We start from the raw sequence: 22,621 nt of genomic DNA, 5'->3' as shown, positions 1-22,621 counted from the left end.
TTTCTTACCATTTTTATTTCTAGTTTTGACATCATGTCAACCCTGACGCAATAATTTTTTTATTAACGTTGATTTAACAAAAAACCGAAAATGAGAGTTCAAAGCACACATTATGCACATTATAAGTGGTAATTAGTGTCACGCCGATACACGCCGCCGCCGCCGCCGCCGCCGCCGCCGCCGATATAAGCCAACGGCGTCACGCCGGCGCGCCGGTCGCCGCCGAGGTAAAATGTTTTCTACGCCGCCGCCGCCGATTATATGGTCGGCGCACAGGTCTATTATTGTTATCCATCATGTGGTTATGCTGTTATTATCGTTTGAAATCTATACTAAACATAGACGTAGCCCCACGTCAAAAAATTTTTTATTTTCGGTATCGAAAAAATTCTCGAAACAGCGTGCATTTTTTTCATCGGTAAAAAATTTAAACTTGGACCGCTTTAAGGCAAGAATCGAATTGAAATTTATAAATCCAATATTTACCATTAGATTACCAATCAAGCAATTTTCCAGACTTATCCCTTTTTCGTGGAATCATTTCACCATTCAAAATGGTCGTGAAATAACTCCACGCGGAACGTCGCTTATTCCGTTTCCACTCCAGTGATATGACACTCATAATAACCCAGATTTCACGGCAGATGTCACTTTGCGACGCTTTTATCACTTACGTGAGTTCCGTAATAGGACTGTATTTATTTCACTCTGATTTCACCGTGAAATGACTCCCGTAATAAGCACCATAAACAAATCACGTTTATCGAAACAATCTATCTGTCTAGTTTACAGAAACAATAATTTGTAGCTAATCCAACATGAATTCATTCAAAAGGTATATTGTTTTTTTTCTGATCATAGAATTTGTATCATGATCGGAACAAAATATGTATCATATTCAGATTAGCCGTTTTATTTCAGATTAGTTTGAATTCAGATATTTTTCAGCTGGATAATTTAATTGTCTAAAACTAAAAATGGTTTTTCTAATAAAAACTTTTTCATGAATTATCCCTACATGAAATCCATCATTACTTATATCAAGCACAAATAACATATTTTGAAGTCTCAGAAGGAAGCTTTTCCGATCATGATACAAAACAGGCCTTCACATTTCACCAATAATTCCAATTTTGAAGCGAATATTTTGCACAAAAAAAAAAGAAATGTTTTAGAAGTATTTGACGGAAAAATATACTGAAATCCTTGAATATTTGATTCCATAATCACTGCTTGCAAGTAATAGCAATTGTAATTATCACTGCTTGATAGCAATTGTTAGGGCAAACTGTGTTCGAAAATGGATAAATTTTTGAAACTTTTTCACGAATAGTTATACTTTAACAATCTCAATGAAACTTCCTGAATAGTATCAGGAGAAGCTGTTCAATATTTTTACTAAATGTTTGACATATTTTTTTATAAAATTGTGGGGAAATTTTGCATATAAATAATTGTTCCGATCATGATACACTACTTTAAATTGAATTTTAATTCGTACTGAAGTCGAAAAAAAGTTCACAAATGGAAACTTAATGTACTAATTGTTGTCGAAATATGATAGACTAGATCTGATTTAGTTTATTTGTTTTCGCTCAGCTATTGGGAAATGAAGTGAAATTTTCAGGTGCTCATAATTCTTTTCATTTCTCTATTTTGTCATCGCAAAATTTTTCAGATGATACCGAAAAACGTCAAATTTCAACGAAATAATAGATTTATTTACAGATTTTTAACAGACTTTTTCCAAACTTATTTTTACAGCGTATTTTTTACATTGCATTCGGCTTATATGAGTTATGGTCAGAAGCTGGTTCTTCCGGTTTCAGAATGGCGATCACCTTTAATTGACGAATGTAGAAATTTGTTTTGAACGCAGGTTTCGACCGATCATAGTGGAAAGTAAGGCCAAAAATCTGATCTAATATGGGTATTTTTGGAACTGGGATGATATCCAGAGGACACACATCGAACAGCTGTGTCGTATGACCAAATACCATACAGTCAACCGCAAAATTGAGTGTACACGCAAGATTAACTCATCACTTTCCAGTTTTCTGCATTAAAACTAAAAATAATAAAAACTTTTTTCCAGCCATTTTGAGAATAGTTTTTTTTATTGTGATATGATGTACAGAATAAACCAAAATATGTAATAAAATCTCTTCATATTCGAAAAAATAGGGAAAAAGCATGTATTCCCAGGTAGCAAAATTGAGTGTACAGAGTTTTATTTTTTTCTCTTCACAAATGAAAAACAACAACAATCAGTCAAATAAGTGCATTTAGTACTTAGTATGACCTCCTTTGGCCTCCAAAACTGCTTGCAAACGTCGTGGCATTGATTCCACTAGGTTTTTGGTCACTGTTGATGGTATATTTTCCCAGGTCTCTAGTATCGCCTTTTTAAGCTCCGCTTGTTTTTTGTGTTGACATTTTTCAACCGATTTTTGATTTCCCACCAAAAATGCTCAATAGGATTTAGGTCCGGTGATTGAGGAGGTGTTTTCAGTTTTTTTTTTTTTTTTTTTTTTTAAGGGGGGATTTGTTAGTAGCTTAAGTATTTATGATAAATATTAGTAAATAATGAGTATGTGTGTCCAATCACAAATGGTGACTTCTCAACACTGTTAGAAATTTGTAATTTTAATTGTTAGGATTTGTTTGCTTTCGCAATTAGGACTTATCATTCGTAGGGATTTAAACCTACTTGTCAGAAAAGGGGAAGTAAACTTACAACTAACTTAATTGCTAACTTATTGGCTATAAAGAGAGCTTATCGTAGCAATTGAGGATTGCAACGATTTTTGTCGAAAATTGTTAATAATTTTATTTGACATAGCTTCTAATGGTTCAACACCAGTAAGTCTATGTAATTCGAGTGTACCAAACCAAGGAGGACGCTTCAAAATCATTTTCAGAATTTTATTCTGAATCCTTTGAAGCGTTTTCTTCCTTGTTGAACAGCAACTTGACCAGATCGGTACAGCATAAAGCATTGCTGGTCTAAAAATTTGTTTGTAAATCAAAAGTTTGTTCTTTAAACAAAGTTTAGAATTCCTGTTAATGAGAGGATATAAACATCTCGTATATTTGATGCACTTGGCTTGTATACTCTCAATGTGCTCTTTGAAAATAAGTTTTTTATCATAAATTAGTCCCAAGTACTTAACCTTGTCGGACCAACTTAAAATAACCCCATTCATCTTGACAACGTGATTATTGTTTGGCTTGAGGAAAGAAGCCCTAGGCTTATGCGGAAAAATTATCATTTGAGTTTTAAAAGCATTGGGAGAGATTTTCCACTTTTGCAAGTAGGAAGAAAAAATATCTAAACTTTTCTGCAATCGACTGCATATGACACGAAGACTTTTTCCTTTTACGGAAATGCTTGTGTCATCGCAGAACAATGACTTTGTGCATCCTGGAGGCAAATCAGGAAGATCTGAAGTGAATATGTTGTACAGGACTGGACCCAAAACTGAACCTTGAGGTACACCTGCTCTGACAGGAAATCTATCAGATTTTGAATTCTGATAGACAACCTGCAGAGTTCGATCAGTAAGATAATTTTTTAAAATTTTGATTAGGAAAATTGGAAAATTAAAAGTTTGCAATTTCGCAATCAAACCTTTATGCCAAACACTGTCGAATGCTTTTTCTATGTCTAAAAGAGCAGCTCCAGTGGAATAACCTTCAGATTTGTTAGCTCGTATCATATTAGTAACTCTGAGCAATTGATGAGTTGTGGAATGCCCATGGCGAAATCCAAACTGTTCATTTGCAAAAATTGAATTTTCGTTGATGTGTGACATCATTCTGTTAAGAATAATTCTCTCAAACAGTTTACTTATTGAAGAAAGCAAACTGATTGGTCGATAACTTGAAACTTCAGCTGGATTCTTATCCGGTTTTAAAATGGGAGTAATTTTTGCATTTTTCCATAATTTGGGAAAATATGCAATTTTGAAGCAGCAATTGAAAATTTTGACTAAAAATTCCATTGTGCTCTCAGGGAGATGTTTGATTAGTATATTAAAGATTCCATCGTCACCAGGTGCTTTCATATTTTTGAAATTTTTAATAATTGATTTAATCTCATTCAAGTTAGTTTCAATTATTTCTGCAGGTAAAAAATTCTGGGAAGAAATTAAATCAAATTGACGTGTGACTTCATTTTCAATTGGACTCACAAAATTCAAATTTGAGTTATGAACACTCTCAAACTGCTGAGCAAGTCTTTGAGCCTTTTGTTCATTGGATACAAGAAAACGTTCACCATCTTTTAAAACTGGAATAGGCTTTGAAGGTTTCTTAAGAATCTTCGACAGCTTCCAAAATGGTTTTGAATATGGTTTCAATTTTTCAACTTTAGTCTCAAAATTTTGATTTCTCAGAAGAGTAAATCTATGTTTAATCTCTTTCTGTAAATCTTTATAAATAGTTTTAAAAACAGGGTCACGAGAACGTTGATATTGACGTCTGCGGACATTTTTCAAACGAATTAGAAGTTGAAGATTTTCGTCAATTATTGGTGAATCAAATTTCATTTGAGCCTTTGGAACAGAATAATTCCTGGCATCAACAATTGCACATTTTAATGCTTCCAAAGCGGAATCAATATTCACTTCGTTTTGCAAATCAAGCTCATTATTGAAATTTCTCTCAATATGAGTTTTGTATCTTTCCCAATTAGCCTTGTTATAATTAAAAACAGAGCTCATAGGGTTTAAAACTGATTCATGTGATAAAGAAAAAGTTATTGGAAGATGATCAGAATCAAAGTCAGCATGTGTGATCTAATCACTACATACATGACTTTGATCTGTAAGCACCAAATCAATTGTTGAAGGGTTTCTTACAGAAGAAAAGCATGTAGGACTATTCGGAGACAAAATAGAATAGTATCCTGAAGAACAATCGTTGAATAAAATTTTGCCATTGGAATTACTTTGAGAATTATTCCATGAACGATGTTTAGCGTTAAAATCGCCGATTATGAAAAATTTCGAACGATTTCTGGTGAGTTTTTGTAAATCACCTTTAAAATAATTTTTGAGCTCGCGTGTGCATTGAAATGGTAAATATGCTGCGGCAATAAATAAAATGCCAAGTTCAATTTGAACTTCAATTCCCAAAGTTTCAATAACTTTCGTCTCAAGATGGGGAAGAGCACGATGTTTGATTCGGCGATGAATAACAATTGCAACTCCACCGCCGGAACCCTGAATCCTATCATATCTATGAACTACGTAATTGGGATCATATTTTAATTTTATGTTAGGTTTCAAAAATGTTTCAGTAATAATTGCAATATGCACATTATTTACTGTTAAAAAGTTAAAAAGCTCATTCTCATTGGCCTTCAATGAGCGAGCATTCCAATTTAATATTTTAATTGTTTTATTTAAAATCATTGCTAAATTTTAAATTAGAAACAATTTTAATAGTAAAATTTGTGCCTATTTGAATGGCTTCGAACATTGATTTTGCCTGCAACATGGCGTTCATAAGATCGAACATTGCCTGTTGCAAAAAAGAAAGTTTACCTGCCGTAATAGGCCCCAGGCAGTTGACATTAGAAAAAATATTTTCGGCAGCAATATTAGCTGGAGTGATAGGTGTACAATTATTTTCTAGCCTGTTTTGCTTACCCATATAAACGGTCATTTTCGAACTACCAACACTAGGCGGTATAATGTTCGAACTACCTGTAACCTGTGCATAAGTTAAACGGGTATGCAAAGGAGTAGGTAAACTATGCGTCACTGGTACGCTTGGAGAATTTTGTTTTGAAGTTGGTTTTAATTGAGAAATTGAATTTTGTTTACCATGCCTTGCCTTAACAATTGCTAAACGGACTGGGCATTGATAAAAATTTGACATATGGTTGCCGTTACAATTCGCACAGCGAAAATTTTTACTCTCTTTCACAGGACATGTGTCCTTTTTGTGAGAAGAGTCTCCACAATTAAGACATTTTTGGTCCATGTTACAGAATTTGGAACCATGGCCATAACGTTGGCAAGTACGGCATTGGGTGATATGCTTTTCACCTCCGCCATACTTCTTATAAATTTCCCACTTTACACGCACATTATACAAAGCATGTGCTTTTTCAAAAAATTTTAAGTTGTTAACCTCATTGCGGTTAAAATGAATTAAATAATTAACAAGGGAAATTCCAGTTCTCTGACTGTTTTCGCCTCGTGATTTTTGTTTCATTAGAATTACTTGGGTAGCGGCTATGCCAAGTAATTCTGTTAAAGTAAGTTTGATCTCATCAACGGTTTGATCGTTGGTGAGACCTTTCAAGACAACCTTGAACGGCTTGGCGTTCTTGGTGTCATATGTAAAAAATTTGTACATCTTGTCAGTTAAATACTGAACAAGACGATCACGACCCTTTACTGAGTCGGCTAATAAGCGGCATTCACCTCTACGGCCAATTTGATAGGTAACTTTAACGTCAGAAACAAACGTTGAAAGTTCCTTTTTGAATATATTAAATTCAGAAGAAATAGTTACCACAATAGGTGGAACTTTCTCCTTTTTTAAAGATTTTATATTTTGTATAGTTTCGTTATTAATAACTTCCATTTCACCAGCTTCTTGCTCAGGCAAAATATCAAAAGGATTGTCACTACAGACACTCGATGTGTCAGAAAGAGATGCCTCTCTTTTCCTCCCCGCAGCGATGCGAGGTTTCTTTTTTCGTCCAGCCATTTCAGGTGATACGAAAAAAGTTAATATAAATGTTAAATTCAAAAGTAGGTAGTCTTGAGAAAGACTGATGGGAAATAACTTTCAGGTAATCTTTAAAAGACACACTGACAAAACACAAACTTTGAAGCTATAGGCAGTCAAAGACCAGTCCACAAGCAACCGAAAAAACGTCTGATCTGTAGGACAGTTCAAGACGCACTGAGGTGTTTTCAGTTGATTGCGGACATTATAGAGCAACCACTCACGTACAACGTGAGCGGTGTGCTTTGGATCGTTGTCCTGCTGGAAGAAGTAATCGCGTGGAAGATTCAATTTTTGCACGGAAGGTCTCAGGTTGCGTTTGAGAATGTTTAAATAACCCATCTTATCCATTATTGTATCAATAAACTCCATAGTGCCAGTTCCAGAAGCCGCCATTGAACCCCACAGCATGACACTACCGCCACCATGCTTCACGGTTGGAATCAAATTTTGAATCTCCAGCTCTGCATTTGGTTTTCTCCATACCATTTGCCTCCCATCGGATCCAAAAAGATTTATTTTGGTCTCGTCTGTGAAAATAACTTTGTTCCAGAACTCTGGCGGCTTGTTCAAATGCTCCTTTGCGAAGTCCAGTCGTTTCTTCATATTAACTTTTGAAATGAACGGCTTTTTGCGGGCAACTCGACCGTGCAAATTATTTCTGTGAGCCACCCGCCGAAAAGTATCTGCGCTGACAGGACGTCCAATGCTGTCTCCAACCTCGGTGGCCAATTTCGGAATACTTGTTCTAGGATTTCTTCTTAGTGTTCGCACTATAACCCGTTCGTCAGCTGGAGTCAGAATGCGTTTCCGTCCTCTGCCACTAAGGTTTTTCAATGTCCCTTCGTTCTTCCATTTGTTGACAATTTTCTGCACTGTAGAATGTGGCCTTCCGACGGCAGCAGCTATTTGCCGCAATGATTTTCCACGGCAGCACATGCTTATTATCCATGTTCTCGTAGCAACATCAGTTTCCTTTTTTTTACTTTCCATTTTATTAAAAGTAGATTCAACGAGCAACTAAAAACGAACGTAAACACGGGATATGCAGCTGATGACTTTACAGAACAGACACTGACAAAAAACGTTCAACAAAATCGTTGCCATTATACTTAAATCATGAAAATGTTGGAGGTTATAAAAGTGTACACTCAATTTTGCGATGTTCAAATTCATACTTTTTTCAAATAATTCAATCTGCAAAATAAACAAAATTTTCTTAATAAACTTTTGTTGTGCTGACGGTTGTTCAAAGGTATGATATATCTATCTACACCAGAAATGAATTCAATTAAAAAAGGTAATAGCCCAAAAGAAGGTAAAATTGTAGATTGTGATGAGTGTACACTCAATTTTGCGGTTGACTGTATCTAATATGGGTATTTCTGGAATCAAGCTGATGCCCAGAAGCGACGAATCGACCTCAGACATTATTTTGAAATTCATTCATTGTTGCAACGTTCGGTTCCCGATTATTAGCATAAAATTACAAAAACCTAGACCCTATAAGAATATTTCCGGAATCGCGATGATGCCCAGTGACCAGAAATCAACCAGAAATATTTTTTGTTATATTCACTTATCACCTTTTTAACGTGCTGATTGCTCTTTTCTTTTATGTTTTTAGATACTTATCACTCCCTGGCGTGCTGATTTGCACCATTCGGTCGCCATATGATTTTAACACCTTTAACACATTTCTTACCTTTTCGACTTGCTTGCCTTTAGCTGAACACCTTTGACTTTCTCTATAATGGAATTATTTTATCCCAGATCATTGCACACACAAAATAACCTCACTTTTTATATGGTCAGTGATGTTTGTTAGTGCTATTTTTTCGATTCATCGTTTAGTGAGCTTATGCTGTTGGAATGGAAAATAATTACTTCGAATATGAAAAATGAAATAAAATGAAAAATCTTGAATATGAAAGAGCTTCTTATCACTGGACGGCGAAAAGCGCTACGCTGAAGAAATCTAATCCGAATATTCCATGTAAACAAACCTTCCTGAACTGTCAAATTTCTTTTCTTCTTTTTCTTTGTGTCGTGATCGTGCAATAATCTATTGGTTCGTCATATACCGTGTGGCTTGTCAAAAGCCTGTGTTCAGGCGTATGACAACTAGCACATGCTCATGTTGTCCGTAAGTCGCGCTGGTGTCTTAGCTACCTGCGACTCCGGTTAGGATGTTAAAGCGGAATTGGAAATAAGGGTCATGAGAAAAAGATGCACAATGTTAGCTTCGCTTACAATGCTTTCTAATTTACTAGGTGACGAAAACGCGGGTTAAGTAAGGTTCGGGTTTATTCTCGTATGGCTACATGCAACTTGGTTAATTCTCAAGTGGTTAACATACAGGCATGGGAATCGTGGTGTGTGGTGAAACATGGTGTTAGGAATTTGGCTGGCTGGGTATGATTTCGTAAGTGTCTTGCATGCGGTCAGTGTCATATACAACACTTGTCGTGGGAAATCACTCTTAGCATGGGAATATGTTTTCCGGATCTGTTGCAAAGTCGTTGAGAATTAAGGATCATGGTGTAAAGTGTCAGCTTACACCCTCAGTTGAATTGGCGCGAAACCTGCCTAATGCATTCTTGCATTCTTTCCCGTTCAAAATTTTAATCTGAAGTAAACATTGCAATCAACAGACGTTTTAGTGCTTGAATAATAAGGCCACACTAGCGAAAATTATTCGAAGCAACCTTTTACAACAAAGCACATTTACAACCAATAATGCAAGTATCTTTTCCTTGCTTCCTTGCTAGTTAGCTATTTAAAACGAGACACTGAAATTTGATAAAGCCTTGGAGTAATACTTAATTTCTACGTGCCAGTCGTTCGGATATAAAACTTAAAAGTCAATATTTGTTTTACTCATTATAATAAATCGGGTTTATTCAGCGATCGGTCTTCCTTACTCGATGTCTTACAATTTGCATTCTTATGTTAGTTCACATGTTTTACTTTTTTTCATTGCTCTTTTCCAATATTGGGTTATGCTTTTGTGTGCCAACACGATGCTGTCGGCTGATGCATTTCGAACTACAAAGCGAATTGTTTTGTGAATTTGATTGGTTTATGTTAGTATTTGCTATACGTGGTATTGCAGTGGTTTGAGTTTTTTGTTTCATTTATGATACAGCATTTCGAGTTCGGTGGAAACCGTAATTTTCGCGCCACAACGACACCATCTTGCTGTGTTTGATTGATCGGGGAATTGTCCCCATACCGGACATCAATCCTCCGGTAAACGGTTCTTTTAATTTACATAGTAAAAATGTTCCACGTAGTATTGCCTATCAAATTTATGTGTAGTAATTGGTTATGCTTTATAATGCAATAAGGTATATAGAGATGTACATGACAGATAACCATGAAAATGTAACGAAAATTTTTCCTTTGCCTATTTGGTGTGAATAAAAAACGTTCGAAAAAACGGAAAACAGATCAACAGAACCACGTCCTACTGCGCGCGGAAAACAAATTTCGGCTAGTTTTGTTAGGTTTCATCTGTTTCGGCGTCTGCCCGAAGGGTAACGCGCCCGGGTCAACACTAATCGCGCTTAGCTGTAAGAATGTTTACTTTGTAATTGCTACTTCTTTGTAAAACATTAAACTGTCGTAGCAATTGTTATTAGAGTCCAACTACAGCACAGTTAAATCCGATTTGCGGAGGCAAATCAAATCGAAAACCAAACCAGCGGATCTTGAACGATAAACAGAAAAAAGGTTAAAGGTCGTGAAACCATACTGCTGATACACTAACGAGGGGTGAAAACTTAAGAGAACAAGATCACGAAATTTTATATCCTCAGAGCAGACCGGCTTGTGCAGCCCTGTCAGCTTTTGTTTAAACCTAGTAACTATTTTTTCAAAATAGTATTTTTAAATGCATTGTTCTGTATGTTTGTTTTTATAGTTTACAAATATCTTTCATAAAGCATAAAAAGACAAATAGAAATTTGTTGGCTCACTGATGGGACAGTGTCCTTAATTTTTTACCGAAGACACTTATTAATAGTAAACGGAGATCAGAACCAAACACGAGTCAACTACCGAATATAGCGGGGATGTATATGTACAATGTTTTCAGCTGATTTCGAATTCCAACGAACAATGATTATCATTTCTGTATATATTTGAGGTATATTCTTTCGTTATTGTTTGTTGCCTTTACTGCCAGTTTTTTTCTGTTTTGTAGTAACCGCAAAAAAGTTTTGGTATGGTAAAGAGGAAACAATTTGGCCGCGTGGCTGTACAGTGCTGCCAGGTATACTCCCTGATTATTATGGTTTAGAATTTTCTGCTGCGTCACTGGGTTGTGTTGGTGCGTTTGTTTTTTTTTTTTTGGTTACCTGATAACTCGATTGATTTATCGTTCGCTTTGTTGGCAGTGGGTGTAGTGGTATTTTTGATGCTTGCAAATGTTACTGTTCAAGTATAAATGAGTTCATTCACTGACGTTCTCTTCAATATGCCTACCGATTAATGTAAAATAGGATTGTGAAAGTTTTTTGGGTTCGGAAAATTGTTGCTTAAATACTAATTTCGGTATTTTTTTTCTTCTCGCTCCCTCTCTCTCGACACACAACTGATCTTGTTTGGGTTTCTTATAAGCTAGGGTTCAATTTTGGGCATTACAGTCTATCCTTTTCACTTCTTTTGCGTCTGTGCCTGCTGATATTTTTCACCACTATATAAAACTAGTCTTTTTCACATGGCCATCGGACTTTAATATAGCAAGATTTTTGCATGTTATATTATTATTCTTACGGTTTCACTGGCGTGTGTTTCTTTATCCAAAACGATACAATGTTTTTCATAAAATATAGCCTATCTCTGTTCCGATCTCGACACACACGATCGTAAGTTTCCCAACCTTTACCCTAGGCGCCCTAAAATAATTCTTGGTTACTAGAATTTTTTGACATTTCAACAGTCTTAATAATTTCCTTTGTCCAAAACATGCTCAATCGTCATCCCGTTCCCAGGATCTCAAATTAGTGGCGTTTTTTTTGCTAGTACGAGCGCTCCACCTATCAATTGTAATGACTGATTAACCTGAGACAGTCTTCCTTCATATATAGTATGTGTGTCTGTTTATGTGTGTGTATGTATGTACTCTCCTAAGCCTAACTCGCTATACTCTAATGCATTAGTTGTTGTATGTAGATAAATATTATCTTCTAAAAACATTACCTTTAAATTAGCTAACCTCTAATAAGTCTGCTTTTTTTCCTTCCTGAATCAGCCGACTAACCGCAGCTACTATTCTAATATAGAAACGAAAATATTTCGGTAGACAAAACAGACCTTCCGATGCCGGTTTCGGCTCAAAGTATGCTGTCTGTCCCAAACGTACACGAATCATGAATATGGCCATTGGTTTGATTAACGGGTTTGTCCTCACTCGTAGGATGATTTGGCGTACTGTATTACCGAGCTCATGCGCATCGCCGGTTGGGACGATGACTGAGCGTTGGGTTTCTGTACTTCCGGGACTGGTTTTGCTACCGGGCCCAGTACTCTTAGTTCCGTATCATCGGTGCCGATTGCCCGCGATGGTTGATCCTTGAAGTACAGCCTTCGCTTCCGAGGCGGTAGCGTATTGTTGTCCCGATTGGCCATTAATACTGAGTCGGATTCAGGCGATGACGAACGATCTGGAGACTCTGGCGATGATCGCGGCGGAGTCAGAAGACTTTCCGTGCCAGCGATTGCTGCCTCAACCTGCCGCACGATGTCACTGGATGTTCTACAAGGATGAAAAGGGAAGTTTAAGTGATGACGCATGACATTTAATTTGAAGGATTGCAAACAAACCTGAAGTCGGTAGCCTGTGAAGCAGGCGCAAAGTATCCGTGGTTCTTCATGATGGCCATCGGTTCAAATTTCATAGCTTTCGAGCTGTTGGACTGCATTGGCTGGGAATGAAGCTGCTGTTCCGGAAGTTGATGCTGCTGTTGTGGATATACGTGTGCCTGTACTTGCTGATGTTCAGTGACAATGTCGACTGGCAGTTGCGAAGGCTGTGCCATCGTTGGTGACAACCGTCCCGCGGTTGAGGTCACTATCTGTTGATGGTATTGCTGCTGCTGTTGCTGTTGCGGCGACATGATAAACGTAAGTGGCGGAGGAGAGGGACTTTTATTGCTTTGCGTTTCGTGTGACTCTAGACCAGACACAGTGGCGGCGGCAGCGATCGAAGCCGCTGCCAGCAGTGCCGGATTCACGCCGGACTGCACGCCGTAACTTCGGAGAACAGACTGCTCAAACTGAGAGTAGTAGTGAATCCCATCCGGGAAACGAGTGTCTTTACTATTGAGGTCACTGCAATTGCTACTGCTGCTGCTGCTGCTTCCGTTGCTGTTTTGCTCACGTATTTCCATGTGGGCAACCGGCAGATTCTCCTCCAGCTCCATCGGATGTTCGGCCATTAGTGTATCAGGCGCCGCCATATTGCTCGAGCTTGACGAGTATTCCGGAGTACTTCGACTTGATTCCGCACTCATAGTAGAAGTCACAGTCGTCTTGTTATCGGTGTCCTCCTCCCCTGGGACTTCATTCGCATGTCCTTTAATGTGCGCTTCCATTTCCTTCTTGCTTTTGAATGTTTCCTCGCAAATGGTGCACTTGTAGCACTTGGAACCATAGTGCTGGACCCTGTGCAGCTTTAGCACGTGGTTGTAGCCAAAGTCACGGAAGCAAATATCACAATGGTACGGTTTCTCACCGGTGTGCGTACGCGAATGTACCTTCAACTGTTTTGAACATGTGAAACCCTTGCCGCAGCCTTCTACGTGACATTTGTAGGGTTTTTCGCCTGGAAGAAAGAACGAAAACAAACAATTTGGTTAAAAAGTTAAAGCGCCGCATGCTTAACGTAGGACTACGAATGATAGAAATAATAAGTTTGTCAGAAAGTTACTCTAAGATATGACACTGTTGATTTGCTTAGGAGGCAATTAATTTCAGAGTTTTATTGAAATTACTTCACTTCGCTCTTCTCTAATTCCGTCCTACCAATGTAAATTTAATTCCAAGAAATTAGTCAAAATTTAGCCCGAAAGCGCAGATTACTAAAAAGCAATCATTTTAACGTAAAGTTCTCAGGTTTTTCTGGGTATTTGTGACAAAACTGGGTATTTGTGACAGAGTACAAAACTTTGAGTTAAGGTGCACATTCCATTTTTCAACCATTTCAGCCACTTTGAACTCTCACTATTAGCGAGAGCCATGGAAAAATTATCAAAAAAAAAATCGAACTGAACCAACTTTTAGGTGTCCTTTGGTAAAGTATACTGTTATTGCCTCGTTGTCAAGAAAACCATCGATAAGCTTTGCCATTACTCACTTTTGCATTGACGAAAACAACCAAATATGAGAACAAGATTTACCAATGAGTTTTAAAAGTCTGTGCAACCTATATCCACTTGGGTTGGACAAAGTAATCGATTTCGCAGAACCAGGTTTTCTGGTTCCATTGGGGCCCCTCAAACAATCCTAAGTTTACCTGAAGTCGATTGGTTTTGTCTCTGCTTGGTGCATTGCATTTCAAATTTATATGCACACTTATATGGGAAAACTTGCTTTTTTGCTTTTTTTATTCTAGAACCCTCAGAATGGCTTAAACCATACGTTTTATGACTTCAAAAGGTTGTTCAGCCGTAGAAAAACACGGGTTGGAATAAGTTATTACAACAACATTGCAGCACTTGCACATATGTGTCGCTCCTTTCTACAACCATTCACCGCATGAAGTCATCCAAACAGATCATCCACAAGTTCATGCGTCCACCACAACCACGAACGTTTTCGACAAAAAGTGGAAAAATCGGAGCACCGAAATATTGTCCATGCAGAGAAAAATAGGAAGCGACGAGTCGCTTGTCTGACAAAGATTTTCCAGCGAATTTCGTAGTATTTTAATATAATGTAGTCTTTGAATCAATATAAAATGTCCCAGAATATGCCAAAACGGTTTGTTTGATTGATTTGACGTCTTTGGCAAAGTTGTAGACAAGGCTCAAAGACAATATTTCGTATTCAATTTTTGGGTACTTTTTACCGCGTGCCGATAGCTCGCTCCAAAAGTACAATTTTAAGAAACAATGTATGACAAACTTGTAGTCCCTAAGTAGCACAATAAGTTTGTCGAAAAGTGTAACGCTCTAACTCTTGTACCTGAAGTGGGAGAGCGCATATTCAGTGCAATATTCAGCCAATATTTGCGATGAATATTAAAATATTCACTGCGAATATTGGTTGAATATCCCACTGAATATGGGCTCTCACAGTTTAGGCATAAGAAATAGAGCACTGCTTTCTTCGACAAACTTGTAGCATTACTTAAGGACTGCAAGTTTATCATACATCATGTTTCAAAATTATACTTGTGGAGCGAATTATCGGCGCGCGACCAATTGACCAAAGATTTTTTTCTGAAAAATAATCCTAAAAAATAATAATTAATTATCTAAAAGAGCTCATTTTTTAAAAATTTAATTAGCTACATAATGAAACCAGGCCGATCATGGAGAAATCAAGAAAAAAAAGTTATAATATTTTGATTTTTTTTATATTTTTAATTGCTCAGATTATAATTTGTTGAATTTCTCAGATATAAGCAAGTACTAACAACGATTCCTGCTTAAAAGCTGCAAATTTTTGTATCATCTCAAAAACTGAATAGAGGACAAAAAAATTACATCGTGTTGATTTCAAACTAAATTACCTAGGTCGATTTTGAACGCTAGAAACAGTTCTGCAAATAAATAATAGAAATGGCGAATTTACTATGTAGTTACTTGCCTGCGATATGATGAAACAAATTTATATGCTCCCGAAGAATTGAATATCTATAGTTTTCAACTACTTGAATTTTTTTTTTGTTTTATTTATGATTTTATCCTCGAAATGGGCCCATAAAAATAGACTCCTTCTTTATCGTTTTGTTGCAGTTATTGTATCAATAAAAGTGTGAATTCTAACACGATAACTCTATCAGCACTGACCAATTGCTATACATGTTTGTCATGGAAACTGCGAGATAGTGCAAAAAATATTAATCACATATTGGCGGGGTGTATATTATTGCATGAAATTGAAAAATAACCAACATCAACGTTAGTGTTTCTTTCTGCCATCATAATCATTCGTTTCTTCATTATTTGAGAAAAACGAAAGTCAAGTCACGCGACAGTCGTACTGAAAACGTGTTCGTTTGATTTTCACCGTTTCAAATTCTCTGAAAATTTATTACTCTAAGTTTCATTGAAAATTTTGTAAATTCAGTTTGTGTACCGTACAATGGCATTAAGCGTTTAGTGGATGGGAAAAAACACTACCCCGAAAGAAACCGGGTCCGGTAAATCCGCTCTTCGGTTGATGTAGTTTTCGCTTCACCAAAAGAACGGTGAAGATCATTTGGATAGATTAACAGCAAATTTCAATTGTCTGACCTTGAACGATGCGCGTGAAATATTTCATCAGAGTATGAGTATGGCAAGGATGAAAATCTTGTGTATCTTTAAGAATACTACGTTCAAGATTGGCTGTAGTTTTTGAAGGATTCCGGTAGTGAAAATGATTTTTATCAGCACTGGATATTGGTAATGTAGTGCCCATAATGATTATTATATCGGATATATTTCATAAACATAGCAAGCAGTACCTACGTTAAAAATAAATTTACGTATTGATAGTGCTGTGAGCCTGTTAGTTTTTCATGGTTTACGGAGTGTTTTGATTAGATTTCATTATTCGTATTTATTTATTTAAAATAAGAGAAGAAAAAAATAAAGCAAGTGTAATTGTGCGCAAATAGGTACAGTCATACCTCGATATAAGGCAACTTTTTTTTCTCGTTACGTTCTATCGAGTTACGGTAAATCGAAGCGAAAAATGTTTCATTGATGCATAATTGTTGATGATTACTTCTAGTCTCTTTAAATCAATTCTTTTCCTTTTTATGTCTTTAAGACAATTTTGGAGGACAAACATAATCAGTCACAAAACATTGAAAACAAAAAAGATCAACTTTACCCCATTTTACAGTACTTAATGGTTTCGAAACTTACTAAAAACATTGATTCGGAACCAATAATTAGGTTTCGGCTTAGCTGTCATTCACCTCAGTTTTTAGAACGAAGTTATTGTGTCATTCATCCCAACGTTCCAGCACTTATTGGTGCTTTCATCAGGGGAAAAACAACCACCAAACCACCAAACGTATAAACAGCTTATATTGGATTGTCTAAGAGAATTAAGAATATTTGACTAGTGATCTATAGATGCAACCACCTGACGTGGTCCGATAATTATTATTTTTCCCCTGATGAATGCACGGACAAGTGCTGAAACGTTGGGACGAAAGACAATTACTTCGTTCTAAATACCGAGATGATCCGTAGCATTTTTCACTGACATAGAAATAGAGGATGTCACAGAAGGAAGTTGGTGTCTACACTTGACGTGTAAAGCTTTCTTCCTTGTGACCAGTATACTGTACGCAAAATATCGACCTTAAAAATACCCACTGCTTTCATTTTCACTACTAATCATATATATCCCCCATATAGAACAACAAAGCCCCAGTCCTACGTCAAAACCTACAATAGATCACCGTTCCAACTTACCGGTATGCGTTCGCATATGAATGACTAGTTGGCCCGACTGAATAAAGGTTTTTCCGCAGACGCTGCACTTGTGGGGCCGCTCGCCGGTATGAATTCGCATGTGCCGGTGCAGCTTTCCGCTGTGCTCGAAGGCACGATCGCAAATCTCGCATTTGTACGGTCGCTCCTTGGTGTGTATCCGTCGATGAACCTGCAGGTTCTCCTTGACGCTAAACATCTTATGGCAAAATTCGCACTCGAATGGCCGCTCTCCGGTATGGGTACGATAGTGTCGCACCAATCTTGCCGGAACGGCGAACGTTTTCTTGCATACATCGCACTGGTACGGATCGGCCGAACTGGCCGCCCCTGGGATCGCAATAGCTGCCGCATTTACCGGCTTGTTTCCCACAACTTTACCCTCCAACAGCATTCCCTGCTGAATCTGCTGTTGCTGCTGCTGATGCTTGGCATGAGATTTCATATGACTGGTATGGGCACTCTTGCTTCCAAAGTTAATATTACATTGCTCGCAACGAAATTTCGAGCCTACGGAGGTGCTTGACTGCTGCGGCATTAAATTAGTCGCAACCATACCAGCTCCAGCCGTTTGATAGTTCCCGAAAGCGACCGCCATTGGTGGCGAAGAAGCACTACTACTTGCACTGGTTTGTGTGGATGTGCTTGATGATGCTAACTGGTGGTTGTTCAGATCATTGCTGCTACTTAGGTTGACTACTTTCTGTTGGAACTGTATTCGCTGCTGTTGCTGCTGCTGCTGCTGCTGAAGCGACTGTTCAACGCTGCGCTGGTCGTTTGTCGCCGTATTGCTGCTAAAGCAGAGCTGCGACATTACACTGCCATCGGCCTGCTGCATCAGCAGTGGCAGTCCCGTGTAGTACACCATTTTGCGGAGATCTTCAAATGAAAATTTAAGAAAATAAGAAATTTGGTTATGATTTTGTGACAAATAAATTTTATATAAGATATTATTATTAATATACAATTTATCATTGTCATTGTTGTTATCATTTGCTGATACGAACTATTTAAAAAGTCATCAATATAATTTAGGGGTTTATTTACTTCGTGGCAATGATAATTTATTCACCGCATATAAAATCCTCCTTTTTTATTTTGTGCTATTTTTAAAAATGGGTCAAGAAACGTATAGCGTATACGACCAGTTTATATTTAAAACATAAAAAACGACCAGTTTATAAATAGAGCCCGATTAAATGAAATCAAAACCTGTTTTTCTTCCACAGATGTTATTTCTAGATTCTAACGTAAGCTGAAATATGTCATGGACACATATACTGCCGTGAGATGACAAAGTGACGTAAGTGCCATTTTCTCGAATATGAGTTTTCCATGCCAACTTGTTCATTATTCGGAAACCTATCTTTTGGTATCTTCCTTTTTGTTGTTACTTATTCGTACGTTGCATAAAATCAAAAAACAAAGTGACGTTGGCACACATTTCCATACAAAAATGACGGGAATTTTTTTCGTTTTTGGGCCGTACTGAAAAACTGATCACTTGGATCTACGTCACAATGCCATATTACGGCAGTATAGTTCCATAGTTTACGCTTATGAAACTAGCCTCACAAAATTATATTCTGAAGTAAAAATATTGCAGACGACTCAGCAAACTGAGTATTTGCCGCTGGTGGAAGAAATTTTAGACTCAAGAATACTTTTCTAAAAGGGTTGATATTTTATTCAACGTACTTTAGCATACACGGGTAGAAATAAAATCTCAAAAACGGGCAAAATGACTCATGATTTCATGATTTGGATGTATTTTCATGGTATGAATATACACCATGAGTAAAGACTCATGGAATCATGAGCCAATTGTTCGTAACGCACCCCGTGCGTTACTGTTTTGCTGACATCATGAGCAATTTGGATTGAAACCATGATTTATGTATGGGTCATGAAATTTGACTCATTTGACTCATGAAATCGGGCGTTCAATTTATGAAATCTCCCTTTGACTCATGGAACCATGATTATGATTTATGAAATCATGAAATGCGAGTCATAAAATATAGCATTTGGCTCCGGGAATCGAGTGTTTGATTTATGAATTTTTGCTTTGGCTTATTCTAACCCATGAAATTATGAGCTGAACTCGTGAAATCATGAGTCACGAGTCATGTAATTTAGCATTTGACTCCAGGAATCGGGTGTTCGATTTGTGAATTCTTGCTTTGGCTACTGGAACCATGATTTTGATTTATGAAATCATGAGTTGCGAGTCAGGACATATAGCATGTGACTCATGAAATCGGGTGTTCGATTTATAAAACCTTGCTTTGGTTTGGGAAACCATGAATTGAACTCATGATTGATTAGGCTAGTTTCATGAAATCATGATTTGTGCGATCCGATTCACGAAATTGCCCAATCCGCACGAGAGTCACAAATAAAATAAGACTTTTTTTCTTACAATTGTCCCCCGAATGTTTTAAAAATAATATGGAAATAGTTTTTGTACGCGAGTAACCATTACTATTTATAGAAAAACTTGTGTTAGTTTTCTTACAAATAACACTAGCGCTATGATTATAAAACAAATTTTTCTTTTATTTTGTCTCTGTGATAATTGAACTAAAATTTATTTATTCTTCTCTGAAGGGTCACAGGCAAAATTATTCCACTTGTGAAACGAAATTATTTTTTCCATTAAGTAGTCACGGTGATAATTTGAAGTACAAATGATATGCTGTCTTAGAATAGTCACTAAGTCATTAAAAGGTACATTTAAATTTTTCTGATAACTTCATGGTGACCTTCATAGGAATAGTTTTCTCTGTTAGTCACTGTGACTTCTGTGAGAGAATATTTGTCAAATGTTTTGTTCAATAGAATTTGTGACCTTCGGAAAAAAAACTTATATGTTATTAACATTGTCGCAGTGATTTTGGTAATCATCTCTTCTAGTTTAAATAAATATCAGAAAAAGTGAACATCGGGCTTCAATCAACAAATGTTACTTTTTAGTCACCGTGACTTTTGTAAAGAATATGTCAAATGTTGTTATGAATATATGATTTTTTCAAGAATTTCGCGGAATTTTAGTAACTATCCTTTTTAATCAAGTAGCTTCGAAAAGATTAGTTGAAATTAATAAGGTCACATATTTCTTGAAACTAACGTTCGATTAGTCTCAAAAGAGTCCCCGTATTAATTGATGTTTATTGAAGAATGAAGAAATGATCCATAACCGTTATTAAGAGGAATGCATCTTTTTTACGAAAGTCACCAAGAATTGGTGACGAGCACCTAAAGTTTGGTGACTCACTAAAATGGAGGCAATGCTTGACGAAAGTAGTACATATATTATAAATTTAAACCAAAATATGATTTGGAAGCTTTCCTTGTTAATTTCCATATAATTTGTAACAAAATTACAACAAGAGTTATCCATTAACAGACAGACGCTTAAAAAAACAATAAATTTCAATTTTAAAATATTCTAAAATATTTATGATTTTACGAATACTATCTAAACCCTAATTTTGGGAAAGGCGCGCGAAAATTTTAAGGGGTAGGCGATAACCTTTCTCCATGAAAATGGGATTGCATTTGAAAATAGCTTTTGGCATTCATCGCAAATTCAACTTGTTCTATGTTATTGCTAATTTGTACACGTTCAATCATTTCTAAATTTTATCGGCGAAATACAAAAAAATTAAATAGCAATGTTCGGGAGTTGGTCACGAACAGTATATTTTATTTTAGAACTTTGTCACGAAAAAAATTCATGAATGTGTTGATAAAAATACGACTCGCGATGACAACTTAAAATAAAATTAGAAACGTTTCTGGTTTCTCATATAAATATCACACAGTTGGAAACATGTAAATGCAGAAAATTGTATAAGGCTCTAAGCCTCGCCATTTCGACGCTTTTTAAGCATTCCTGACCATTTATAGAACATATTCCTAATACGAATATTAATCTTCTCTTAAAGGTCACCAACATGTCATTTGTGCGGACTGGGTGTACATTTAATTTATGAAACTTCACTTTGGTTCATTAAATCTTAATGTCATGGTTTATCGATCACGAAACTGAAAATATAATTCATGTGATCTAGCGTTCCACGAATGAAATTAGACATTATATTTGAATTCGTGTTTTGGTTTATGAAGTCAGTAATTTATTTCATGAAACTACAATAAAAATTCATTAAACTTAGGATAAAGTTCATAAACTTTGAATTGGATTCATCACTCTGGTGAGTTGGAATTTGATTCATGATTATGAATTATTGGAATTATAATTTTTCAGCTTAAAACTAAAAATCGTAAAAGATCAGATTTTGTTCACGGTCTTAGATGCCAAACCGTTACGGGTTTGAGCATTTGCGTTTGTAGTAACAAGTTCGACAGTCAGTATTATTTATGATTTGCACGGCAAAACAAAGTAAACCTTAAATTAACAAGTTTTCTTTGGCAGCTTTTCTGCAGCAGTATTATGCAAAAACCTGCCAAAAACGTTCGATACCCTAAACAATTTATAATAACATTTCAACCATTTTTGATCGTTTTTCCTAACGGATTTTATTTTTTCTGAAAAAAGTACTGTGAATCTTCATCGATGACATTAGAGAACACAAAATGTTTCTCATCTGTTTTTTTTAAATGTCATTTGGATAGCATTGCATTTGCACTTTGCATAGATGTTCTTATGGGTTGAAGATGTCATTTTCTGCTTTTTTTTTTGGTCACGAATAATTTGGCGGCATCCATAAGTTACGTAATACCTACAGGAGGGAGGGGGGATATATTTTTTGGCATTAAAATTTGTTATATAGGGGAGGGGGAGGTAAGATCAGCGTTAAGTAACAAAAAAATCATGGGAAGACTTTCCAAATATGAGCATTTTCATTTGGCATATTCTTCTACAGCGTTACGTAATTTTTATGGGGGGTAGGTTTTGGCGTTACTTTTCGTTACATATGGGAGGGTGGGGGTCCAAAAATTGGGTTTTTAGAGTTACGTAATTTATGGATGTTGCTAAGGCAATCGACGAGACATGTGCGGTCAGCTGATTTCAGTTAGTTTTCAACTTTTGACAGCCTTAGGTATGTTCGAACGGTCGCAACTTGGATGCAACCCGGATCGAAAAGCACGAAAAACAAACGATCGGTTGCTCCAGTATGGTTAGTGACAATCCTTTACCCAATAATAAAATATCACTTTAGATTTTTTTTCCGGCATTAAAAGATTTT

At 36.6% G+C, this 22,621-nt stretch overlaps 1 protein-coding gene across 3 annotated transcripts in view; it reads right to left on the bottom strand.

Moving 5' to 3' along the window:
• Window positions 1-9,617: 9,617 nt before the first annotated feature.
• Window positions 9,618-22,621, bottom strand: part of LOC129730268 (Krueppel homolog 1) — a 48,930-nt gene continuing 35,926 nt past the window's right edge. For all 3 annotated transcript variants that reach the window (XM_055689463.1, XM_055689462.1, XM_055689461.1), the window contains 3 exons: window positions 17,391-18,287; window positions 12,577-13,576; window positions 9,618-12,508 (listed from right to left, as the gene is read on the bottom strand). In XM_055689463.1, coding sequence (XP_055545438.1) covers window positions 12,160-12,508; window positions 12,577-13,576; window positions 17,391-18,276 — 2,235 coding nt within the window. In that variant the 5' untranslated portion in view covers window positions 18,277-18,287 and the 3' untranslated portion in view covers window positions 9,618-12,159. The remainder of the gene's footprint in view (window positions 12,509-12,576; window positions 13,577-17,390; window positions 18,288-22,621) is intronic.

The sequence above is a fragment of the Wyeomyia smithii genome, chromosome 3 (assembly GCF_029784165.1).
Source record: "Wyeomyia smithii strain HCP4-BCI-WySm-NY-G18 chromosome 3, ASM2978416v1, whole genome shotgun sequence".
Taxonomy (NCBI): Eukaryota; Metazoa; Arthropoda; class Insecta; order Diptera; family Culicidae; genus Wyeomyia; species Wyeomyia smithii.
The sequence above is the reverse complement of the archived record's forward strand: the minus strand, read 5'-3'. Positions and strand labels throughout refer to the sequence as shown.